General features: G+C 39.2%; 1 protein-coding gene across 1 annotated transcript; it reads right to left on the reverse strand.

The window, feature by feature from the left end:
• Window positions 1–600: 600 nt before the first annotated feature.
• On the reverse strand, window positions 601–11,993 carry LOC106951950 (uncharacterized protein C16orf45 homolog). Its single transcript, XM_015039745.1, has 6 exons — window positions 11,756–11,993; window positions 6,986–7,106; window positions 4,448–4,521; window positions 4,004–4,118; window positions 3,187–3,257; window positions 601–1,979 (listed from the first exon to the last, which is right to left on the reverse strand). Exons 1-6 carry the CDS (start codon window positions 11,919–11,921, stop codon window positions 1,867–1,869), a joined length of 660 nt encoding a protein of 219 aa, XP_014895231.1. The 5' UTR covers window positions 11,922–11,993; the 3' UTR covers window positions 601–1,866.
• Window positions 11,994–12,114: the final 121 nt, after the last annotated feature.

The raw sequence follows: 12,114 nt of genomic DNA on the forward strand, positions 1-12,114 counted from the left end.
CCACGTTTCAACGCTGATTTATGGTGAAGCTGAAGAATTTCTCTCATCTTCATTAACATGGCTCCTCCATTAGAAATGCACCCATATCACTGCGAGCAAATCAGGCCCATAGCATGACGCTACCTCCTCCATGTTTGGCAGCTTGGTGCAGCATTCTTATGTTTGAAGGTTTTTAAGGTTTAATTCCTTTTTGTTATAAATAATTATTTAAATTTTGCCCAACCATGTTCCATTTCTCCAGAACCCATCTGAGTCATTCACGTGAACACATGGCGATTTTAGTCAAGCTTGTTGCAGCTTGAGCTTCCGACTTTATCGCCAACCTTTTAGTCCGTAACGATGGAAAACCTGTGGACGGTGACACAGATGCTCCAGAAAGTGTTAGTTCATCTCTGGATGAAATCTTGGTGGCTTCTAAATTTTTCCTTAACACCCTGGCCCAGGGGTGACCCATTGGATCAGATGGCTGAAATTAATACACAACTGAGTATGAAACACAGGAACCTCTAGGTTAACAATAAGCCTGGGTAATGGCTGCAAATGTATGGGTTTAAATCTAGGCTTGTGCCAAGAAACAAACTGGTTTCTTGGCACCTTTTCCTTTGAAAATGAAGTCTACCAATTGGGATAAGAAAAGTTATCAAATATCCTGATCAAATATTGATGGATATTACTTAAAATCCAGGCCTGTTGTCTGAAAGTAAACCCATGTTTATCTGATGACAACCATTTCTGATTAGAAAAGAAGTCAAACAACCAGAAGCATGAGCACAAAATGTGCACAACATTTGATCATGTGTGACTACAGAATAATAAAAGTCCAATTTGGGCTATGAAATTCATCATAATTGTTTAATCTATCATCAGCACAAGCTAAAAAGAAGTTAAAACAAATCCTTAAAAGACCAGAATTTGAATGACATTGGCATCCATGATGAGTTGTGCTTAAACTTCCCACGGGAACTTCCTGGCAATGAGCTAAAGAGCTGTGCAGTTGGCAAGCAAATAAAAAAAATATATACATGTGCTTTATTTAAACCACTTTCATGTGTAATGTGTGGGCACTGAAGTGTGAGGTGATAAAGTTATACTGAGTCTGAAGGTAATGCAGCATATCAATTGAGTGTTGAACCATGACGGATGATACAAACCTGAGAGCAGCTCAGTACAGGGAGGCGTGTGTAGATATATATATATATATATATATATATAGTTATATACAGCACTGGTAGATATCTAATTTCAACTTAATATGCAGACATTCAAAAGCAAATTAAAAAAAGCTGGAACTTCTGAGTCGACTTAGGTGTTGGAGGAAAAAGTGGAGCATAAAGACTCGGCTTCCTCTTTTATAAACCGGCGCTTTTTCAAAAGTCAAACCCGCGTTTGTCTGTCGCCAAACGGCACGCAGCTTTGTGCTGACACACCTCCCGGCCAGTTTCATCGCCATTATCTCCCAAACACTAATTATAAAGTTCTAGCTGCGTCCTGTCTGGCTTACTCGCTGCAAAATGGGGAACTCTTTGAAAAGGAGATGACAATTATAGGAGATGCACGAAAACTTTGAATGTACAACTTGTGGCCGAGTCATGATGGTTGAGTCCAATTAGTGTGCACACGCCAACAGCTGCTGCCGGGCTTGGCTGCTCCGAGCCTTTAGCGCTGGGTATAAAAGAAAGTGTTTACAGTAGCTTACACTGGGATGAGAAGCACAGACAAAAAGCAGAGGCAAAACTGAATATTCTGATCATTTTTGCAACAAAATAGTTTCCACAGATGTGCACGCCTCCGTCAGTGTCTCTCCGCGTCTCTTTCTCACACCTAATTGGTGAACTTGGTGTGCGAGTCTTTCGCTTTGGCTGCTGTCTACATGATGGAGCACGTAAAGCCACAGCACTCCTTCAGGAGGGTGAGGCCTGTCTTGGTGAAAGGGGAGGAGGTCTGCTGAGCTCTAGCTGGCACCCTTCTTGATGATGCACCTAAAATCCAAAACAAGTCAGATAAAGCAGGTCACCACTCCGGATGTAACCAGGTCTCATGATATAAATACACCATAATAACATGATTGGAATGATTGATCCTGGAGAGTGCGATCTGTTCACTGCCTGCGTGTGGTGTTGTTTGGTGAGGTGAGCTGCTATCAGCCCCGGATATGAAGGTGAAAGAGGCAAAGACGTTACAAAAAAAAAAAGTGGATGTACTGTAATTGCCCCTTCAAAGCTATTAATAAATGTTTCTCGTCACCCCCCGGCAGGAGCAGATGACATCAAGCAGATATTTTTCCTTTGCGACACTGTGGAGGAAATTTGAGCTGCTCGTCTTTTCAAGATTGCTTTGATTTCGCATCACTAAAAGATTTTCATTTTCCGTTTCTTTCATTCAGGAGAGAAATTGCTGCTGTGGTCTGGATACCTCTTCCACTTCACATTCCAAGTCTGCCTGACCTTACATCCACGAACTGATACCCGGACATTCTCCTTCGGGATTTTCTCCTTCAGGAGAGCAAAATTCACGGTTCAATCAAGTGGCATTATGCTACCGGAACCATGTTTGACTGCAGGTATGATGTTCTTTTTCTGAAATGACGTGTTAGTTTTGCTTCTGCTTTGTCAAGCCACAGAATATTTTTCCAAAAGTCATTCAGGTTCTTTCTTTCTTTCTTTCTTTCTTTCTTTCCTTCTTTCTTTCTTTCTTTCTTTCTTTCTTTCTTTCTTTCTTTCTTTCTTTCTTTCTTTCTTTCTTTCTTTCTTTCTTTCTTTCTTTCTTATTTTTTTGCAAGTGTGAGACTGGTTTTTTGTTTCCTTCTGATCAACTGTGGCTCTGTGAGAGAAGAATATGTCTTAAAATCAAAATGTTATAATTCGAATTTACTTCCTGCTGCATATCTATATTCCCCAGGGTAAGGAAACCATAGGTTGCTACTCAGGCTTTTTATTAGAGAATGTGACTCAAGTGTAAGGCAATTTGAGCAGCATACACACCTAGGAAAGCGCTGTATAAATTCAGTCTATTAGAACATTTTTGCCCCGTCTCCTTCTCACTGTTGAATCATGAACACTAATTTTAACCGAGACGAGTGAGTCCCACCAGACGTTAGACATTCTGGGTGTCTCCAGCTGTTGATGTATTTAGATGTCACATATATAATTTAATAACATAATTTCTCGTTTTTGCCTGCTTAAATACCTGATTTCTTCAAGTTTCTTGGCAATCTGGATTTCAAAAACTCTGCCATTTCTTTATCTTCTTCTTTTTCCCTGAAAACAAAATTGGGGTCACATGTCTGTTATTTATTTATTTATTTTTCTGGGTTAAATGTTTTTAAAACAACATTGTTGGCCCTCAAAAAGGTTAAATGCATAATTCTGAAATGACCATTTTCAACAGTTCTCACAAAATGGTACCGTACAGACTAAAATATACAATAAACCAACATTTAAAGAAATATCTGTCTCCTCCTGTATTGATGCAATGATTTTCTGGCAGTTTGGCAAGTGGACAGCTTGAGTCATGTCAAACTATTGCTTCCCCGATTTTTTCCTCCAACGGTAACAATAAGCCTTACACCCAAACACTTTTACATTTTTAGTTTCATCACACACAAATCCACAAAATGACAGTCTTTCTCCCTGTGTCATGAAGCATGTAGGCATGTCTTAGCCAAGGTATTTGGAAATCCTTCCCATAAACGAGGCGGAGCTGTTGAGGTCCACCACTCTCCTCCTAATATGTTGATTGATTTGTTGCCTTACATATTCATGTATATGAAGTGAAGTGTGCAAATCTCCAAAAATCATCATCTTCCCCTTTCTTACATTTTTGCTCCTGTCAATGAAAATGTGTTTTTGAAGCTTCTTCCCCTTTGGGAAGCTGTGTGTTGCATGTATTGTGTGTTCTTTGCAACTTATCTTTAGCTTGATCTATTCATTGCATTTTATCCGTCACTTTCCAATACATCGGATCGGACAACAACAGACTGGTTCCTATAGAGCATGACACACACCTGAGGCGTTCAAACTCAACATCATCCACTAAGAAATCTCTGGTCTCCACCAGCTTGTGAATCTGCTGCAGCAGCTCTTCCTCCTTCTGTCGGTCTTCGTTGGACTTGTCCTTATCTAGAGTACAAACACAATTTGGTAATAATGGTGTGGATTTGACTTACTGTGAGTTTCTGCTCGAGAAAAACTTTTGATTTCCTTTGAAAAGAACCTCAGATTGAAGTGATGGTACAGACTGTGCTGAAAACTCTGAGAAATTTGAGCCGGGGGGGCAAATGAGGGTGTTATTTCATGACTGTTTGACCAACAGATTTGTTGTTGCATTTAGGTTTACGTATGAATTCGACAAAAACGTATCAACATTTGAAGATTTAATTAAAGAGACTACACCTAAACTTATTTTTTCTCTCCTTTTTTGACCATCATATAGTGTGGAGGTCTCCTACCTGGTACAGACACCAGTTTGTGAAGCTCCTTCTTCAGTCGAGTAATCTCTTTACACAGCTGAATGTCATCCATCCTGCTCAGACATGATAACATGGAAGAAAGACACACACCGTTCAAATCTGTGCTGCACACTGTACACGACGGCATCACATTTTTAATCACGGTGACTTCCAAGTTTCTATGCACGCAGCTTATCAACGCCGGCAATCACTTCATCCAGGGTCGGTAATTACCTTCCAGCTTTTTTTTTTTTTTTTTTGTAGATTCTCATGCATTTCACAATCTTCATGCAAAGTAGGGAGGAGATTATCAAGGAGTCTCTGTCTTACTGACAGCAGTGTGAAAATGTCAGACAGCCGTGTCAAAATGGCAGCAATAAATAGGTATGATTGGCACCGAGAACCAGGTCTTTGAACCTGCTGGAACCGTTGGACATGTCTAACTCATCGATGGACGCAGAGCAGCCTTTACTCATTCAGGTGACGTGAGTTGAAAGCTGGACTGGAAATCTGTCGGAGCTGAAAGAAAACCTCTAAAAGAAGCTCTTGAGGATTTTTTTTTTAAAAAAACATTATTTAAAACTCAGCACAGAAACAGGGAGGAATTCCTAAAAGGAATGAGAGCTGGGCGGAAATGCAGGCTGAAGGCTGTGGCACCACGTCTACCTGGATCGTTTCCACTTCTTTACGCTCCGTCTTTCATGGAACCGGTGGACGATTAGTGACACTGAGGTGAGGTGGGAGACCCTCACACACTATCACACAAATTTATCTCTGTCGTCCGAGCCGGGTCCGCTCCTCGGCTCTCGTCCTGTGGATTCTCCAGATCTTTAGGGAGAAATGGCAGCGCGGTCAAGGAAACATGGAGTTCATCCCTTCCTGCCCCCCACTTTTCCCTCACGTTCCCTCTCCGCTCTGAATGTTGCTGCTGTCTATCTACATCAGGAGCGTATGAATAAATATCCATGCATTAGCCTGCACAGTGGAGGGAAAAGTGGAGCCACTGAAATCTGAAAAGAGGGCTGTGTGAGTGAAAATGAAAGAGCAGAAGACGGTGGTAACAGTGAAATAATAGCGCGCTGGCTGCAATGCTGACCGGCTTCAAGCACGATATGTTCAGGGAGGCACATATTTAATCGCATTTCCAGTTTTTATGAGAACAGAGCAGGTAAGCTGCTTCAAGTTAGAATAACTGTCCAAATGAAGAGAGTGATTAATAAAATAGTGACAACTTTAACACCTATAATCCTTGTAACCCAAATTTTATACATTTATGAGTTTACCTTTAAATGAGACTCTGCCTTTAGCAGGAAATGCTTTATGTTAATTTCTCAGCACGTGTTTCACACAGGAGGATAAACGATGAAGCACCATCTCCTACCTACGTTTCCTGTGTAAATAATTATCGGTACTTGTGTAATTAACAATAAATCTTAACTACTGTTGAACAGCTTATGAAGGTAGAGATCCACTTTGGTCTGAACCATCTTGATTCACCCTCTAAGGACATCTCGTCTGGATTTATACTAAATTAAATGCATAATAAGTGATTAAAAGCTTCAATAAAAATAAGTTTTCATTTAAAGGGTTTCTATGAGGGCCAATTTAGGACATTTAAATGTATTTTAGGATAACTACATAGCTATATAAATTCTAGAAAATTAACCTAAGTTACCCTACATATATTTACAAATGTAACAATTTGAGGACACAATCATTTGAGGGGGAGACTTCACACCGGGCTGTTTGCTGCTTGGCCTCGTAGTTTTGTTACCACTAGTAACACTCTCAAATGAATACCGTGGGTGTATTTTTTTATTTCAAAAATAAAAAGAAATGAGAAATGAAAGGAAATGTAAGAGTTTAAAAAAACTGTATGCATTTCTGACTTTTTATTTTCTAAACATGATGCTAAATCTAAGGACATTGCAAAAAACCTTATTTAATTTATTTGACCATCAATTCAGTGGATTCCTAAACCTGTTCCTCCTGTCCAGAGTTGCAGAAGGAGGAATTATACAGATTGGAGCACCAGGATCGGGCTGAGCGGATTTGGAAGCGGACGTGAAGCATCGTCAGGCATCATGGAAACTGCATGTGAATGCTCAAAGTGATGGAGAGCTGCAGTTCACCAACAAACACCTGCTTTTATTCCTGGTGGCTTTACAGAGTGACTTTCCTCAGAAGCAGCAAATTAAAAGATTCCTTCTGCCTTTCATCCCTCATGCTGACCTCCCTTTGAGGTCTGTTGTTGTTCTCAGCAGAATCAATCTCAGAGAAAGCACCACAATGTTTCACAGCACTGAAGATTTTGTTATGCACTAAACCAATTATTTTGAGTATTTTTTTATTGACTGGGTAGATTACACTGAAAAAAATCAGATGAGGTAGAAAGAGTAGAAATTATCTTAAAAAAAGATGCAATAAATGGGATAGAATGTGTAAATAATGTTTTGCTCGAATAAAAGGAAACAAAAAAATCACTTTAGTTTCTTTCCTTTAAAAAATGTTAATAGCTAGCCGTAGGGATCCACTTACATGTATCTGAGCTCTGACTCCCTCCTGACCAGGATGTCCCTGATCCTCTCAATCTTGAAGAGCTCCCCCTCGATGTCATCCACAGTAATGGTGGAGTCCGCCATGGACACCACATCGTCCTCTGGAAGAGAGGAGGGAAAAGTCTTATTGCTGGAAAAAGGAAAAAAAACGTACATAATGTGTCATGGAGTATTAGAGTTGTTGTTTTTATCGGGGGAGTTTAAAATTGTTTCAAGTACCGCTCACAGACAGGGTGGGTAATACAGTTTTCAAAAATAATCAGCCCTGGCACTGCATAACAATAACCCAGTATGAATGTGCATGTTAAACAGCTGCAGCAGGTGGAGTTGGGAAATTGCTCCGCGCTGCAGAGCAGAGAGTCACAGTCAAATCCCAGTTTGTCAGTGACTGGCACTGTGCAAATGTGAGCCGTCACTCACACTTGCACATGCAAACACACACATACACACACACACACACACACACACACACACACACACACACACACACACACACACACACACGCACACACGCACACACGCACACACACACACACACGACCGCACACAGAAATTGTTTAATTGCAAAAAGCCAAGGCAATAAAGCTGCACACTGCGTCTGCACAGGCGTTCTGCTTCAAAGGTTCCCAGTTAATACTAAGTTGTGAATTACAATAATTTGTATGGACGCCCATTTTTTTACACCGAGTGCTCTTCTGTATTAATACATACTGACCGAAATGAGTGGTTATTATAAGGAGGAAGCAAACCTTGGGTAGTGGAGATCAAATCAAAGTTTGATCACGAAGGAGGAGTTTTTTTTCTTCTAGTGTAAAAGGGCAAACCACGCTCTGCTGCAGCCTGCACCAATCACAGATTGAACCATTTATGATGGAAAAAACATCAAAATGGATGCCGATCAAAACACCCTGCATTCTGTACTTTAAACTGTTCGCAATTAGTGAACGATCATGCTCACAAGGATCAACTCTATGAACGATTGTAGTGAATAGAGCGTCGACTGCCATGTTGTGAGATCAGGTTCCCACTTCTCCTTTTCGCTGCTCAGCTCTCACTCTCACTGGCTCCTTCCTGCTCAGAACTTTGCTTTGATTGACAGAATGGCAGCTTGTCTTTTATAAAAAGAGGACAAATACAAAGAGAAAAAAAAACAGGAGGAACTGCATCAGCTCATCCATCCGCCGTGCCGTCTATTTATTTGAATGCCAACCTGCACTGAGGAAATAGTTTGGTTACTGAGTTTGGTAATGGCTCTGTCTAGTAGATTTGCTAGCAAGGTTCTGTTCATTTTTTTTTTGTTGTTAAATAAAAATGAAAAGTTTGATTAAAATATTACACAAAACTAACAAGGCCTGCTTTCATAACAGAACAAATGCATAAAAACGAAAGGAAAGAATAAAGCTTCTCATAAAAATACTATGCAAAAGGATTTATTAACACCGAAAACATTCATATTCGCTAAAATACGAGGCTATAGATTAACAACCATTCGGGAGTCAAAAGAGCCAAACTTTCCCTCCCTCGGCTTCTGAACAACATTTTTTTTTTTTTTTTAAAGAAAGATTATGCCACAGTTACTCCTGTCACATTTGTTACTAAAACCAAATTTAAAAAGAAAAACGTTGGTTTATAAAAACTGCCTCACATTTAATAGTGGTTACTACAGTATTTATATTCACTTTGCAATCATTACCAGTATCTATTAATGTTTATATTTTATTATCTCCCCTTAGATTTGATACATTTTTCAGCACCTTTTGATAAAGAAATTCATGCTAGATGCTTACAGGCTCGTGACAAAAGCCCAGACTGAGCAATTTCAGGAAACCATGTCTTCCTGTGCGTGAATTGATTCATCGAGCAGCTTCGGCTAGCCGGCTGTAGAGAAGGACGCCAACAAGTAACACCAATATCACCTCACTTTCTGACTCTCTCGAGCCCTTAATACCTTTTTATTTACACACCTCACTGTTCAGCATAGCTTCTAGTATGTCATCTCCATTCAAGTCACACCGAGCCTTGATCGAGGTACAACTGGGGTTTAAAGTGCAGCAAAGGCACTGCTTTGTAGTAAAAAGGCAGAACAGGAGGGTGCAATACTCAGTGAAATTAGATCTGTGGGACTCAAGGCTGCCAGCAGAAGCTCTGAACAATGCATTAACAGTACTTCATGATAAGCATTAGAGCAAACTGGCAAATATTTGCTGGAATGGAGTCTTCATTCTTGTAATTTACAGCTGCAGTCCATGACACATAAACGTTGGGCTGTGAGAATGAAAAACGCGATCAAACAAACAGATTGTAGGCCACTCTGAGAAACCTGGTTAATGCCAAGTTGTTGTAAGGATTCCCCTTCACCGTCTTAGATTAGAAACACACAACTTAAATGTTATTGAGCTGACAATCAAATGGTCTTTACCAGACTGACAGCGGGTATCTATGAAGGACAAAATACGTGGCCCAGTCAAAGTACAGGAGAGAAGATGACTTGAAATTGGATTTTCTCTGATAGTCACTAGCCAACATTTCCGATTATTTAAAAAATATTTCGTCATCATTTCACAACTAACTGGATCTGTACGTTTTCATGAAAAAGAACTTTTTATGATTTGATTCGGACCGATATAGCTAAACAGAATTACGATAAGGTACAATATTGGATAAGCAGCTTTAGTGAATTTCAGAATACATTTTATTGAAAATGACACAATTATATCGTTAGTATGTCAATAAATAAAATAAGATTCTGCGTGCAGAAAAGGCAATGAATGAAATTTACACACATGGATCATCTGAGAGAGAAAATAATCTGATCTCTTCCTCCTTCAAAAGCATAATTTTCCAATGTAGAGATGATGTTAGTTTATTATAAAAACTTTATAAGCATATGCATCAGACATCCTGGTGTCACACACATTATACTTAATGACGTATACAACTGGAGACAGCATGCTGTACTGCAGAGGCTCTGGAGACCAGGTAATACTGTCACTGAGCAGTTATGAGTCATCACCAGACCTTTCTGAAATACTCGCCGCTTCATCCTCACTCACTCTCCCTTTACCGTTTCCTTTTGCTTTCCCTCCATAATGTCACCCCGTAGCTCCGTTCTTAATGCAAACTCCTGCAAATATCAGTGACTCTAGTGAGGCCAGCTTAAATCATTTTCATAACTCTATAGCTCTCATTAACATGGCTGTACTTTGATTTGAGCTTTCTGTGATCGATGATCTTGAGATGAAAAATATACTGGATGGGGAAAGTAAGAAAAATAAGAGGAAAATAGGATAATCAACGCAAAAATATATATATATATATATATATATATATATATATATATATATATATATATGAAAAAGAGCATGAAGTGATAGCTTCCACTGACAGAGTTACAGCATCATCAGGAGACACTTTACAGATCATCAACGTTAAACTGTAATAGAAAACTTTGTTTTTTAAGTTTATGAATATGATTTAGTTACAACTTGCTGTCAGGAAGAATTTTAAAACAGCACAACATAAAACATTTAGGACTCATAACATGAGGTATATATGAACAAATAAAAAGCTGGCAAATGGAAAGTCATGTTAAATATAATCTGCATTGTTTTATAGGGCTGTACTAAAGTAATTAGACCCCTTGAAGTCTATTATATTTTGTTTCATTAAATAACAAATGCCAGGGTAATTGGGGGGCATTTTGTCACAAACCAACACAAACTAATGCATATTTGTGTACAAGAAGAAAAATGATAGATAAATGGAAATAAAATTTGACATATTTCACAAGTTATTTGTCTTCAGCCCCTGTCTTTTTTTTTTTTTTTTTTTTTTTTTTTTTTTTAATAACTCAAGCTCAGTCATCAACCATTTCATTCTAACTCTGATTGTATATTTGGATCATTGTCCTGTTGGAAGATGAAACTCCGGCCCAGTCTAAAGGTTTTTACAACCTCTAACAAGTTATCTTCCGATATTGCCATCTCTTTAGCTCCATCCATCTTCCAGTCAACTCTGACTCTACTGAGAGAGAGAAAAAAAAAACATTTCCGAAGGATGATGCTGCTACCACTTTGCATCACCATGGCGATGGTATATTCAAAGGGATGCAGTGTTAGTTTTTCTTCCTATACATTTTGCATGTAAGTCATAAAAGGTTTAGTTTGCTTCTTTGTATTCTAAAACCTGCTTGTTCACCGTTGTTGTCTGAAAACCTCCCAAGTGAAATGGCTTTTTGTTGAATGTCAAAAAAGTTCAAAAGTTGAATTAACACATTTGCAGGGCACTATATAAAGAAATGTTTTAGCAATAAGCAAAATGAGACAACCCTGTTTATATCCTCCCACAAGAAGCGTAACTTATTGTTTTACAAACCAAGTGGCTGGACTATAGTCAGTTTACAGATTATCTGTAACACCTGCGGATTCTTGACATTTCCAGAGCTGCAGCTGTTAGAAAAAAAAAAAAAACCGTGTCAATTGTACTGTGAATTTAAAAAAAGATGTCTCTCCGCAAAAACAGTAAAAAAAAAAAAACACTCAACCTTCCCAAACAAACTAGAAAATGATAAATGCTATATACAATTACACTGAAGTCAATATTCAACTGTTCAGTACTTGTTAAATTGCATTCTACAGTAATGCTTTAGGAGTCAACAATGCTATTCAATGTGACACCTTATATGTACACAAAGGTCAGATTCAGCCCAGTCAATAGAGACAGAAGGATAAGTTAAAAAAAAAAAAAAGACCTGTTTTTTTGGCGTCTCCGGTCCATGTGGTGTGCTCCAGTGAACCATACTGGTGAGCGGATCCTTGCTTCTTCTCCATCGGTGCTGCAGCTGCTCTCCGGTAGCAGCAGCAGAGAACTACAGGGGAGGGTCTTGCAGGCGGATTGTTGATGTATTTGTGAGTCATCGGCAGTTAGTCACTAACGCACGGAGGCAAAGGCGGCAAGATGTTCCAGAGGTTCCCTCCAGCTCTGGCAGGAGAACGCTAATGTGTCAATGTGTTTCAAACCAACAGCGCCATCTGGCGACCTCTGGACAGAATTACAGCAGCCAACTTTCCCCCCAATAAATAAACGCATAAACGTAGCTTTTCTTTCTTT

The sequence above is a fragment of the Poecilia latipinna genome, unplaced genomic scaffold, assembly GCF_001443285.1.
Source record: "Poecilia latipinna isolate Pla-1442-1.1 unplaced genomic scaffold, P_latipinna-1.0 Scaffold481, whole genome shotgun sequence".
In the NCBI taxonomy this organism is placed as follows: Eukaryota; Metazoa; Chordata; class Actinopteri; order Cyprinodontiformes; family Poeciliidae; genus Poecilia; species Poecilia latipinna.

Bases quoted from the DNA above. Each gene is read 5' to 3' on its own strand.
- LOC106951950 (XM_015039745.1), bottom strand. From the start codon at position 11,921: ATGACTCACAAATACATCAACAATCCGCCTGCAAGACCCTCCCCTGTA. The intron at 7,107-11,755 runs GTCTTTTTTTTT...CCTCTCTTCCAG, and splicing joins CGGAGACGCCAAAAAAACAG to AGGACGATGTGGTGTCCATG. The intron at 1,980-3,186 runs GTATTTAAGCAG...TTTGGATTTTAG, and splicing joins AAGAAACTTGAAGAAATCAG to GTGCATCATCAAGAAGGGTG.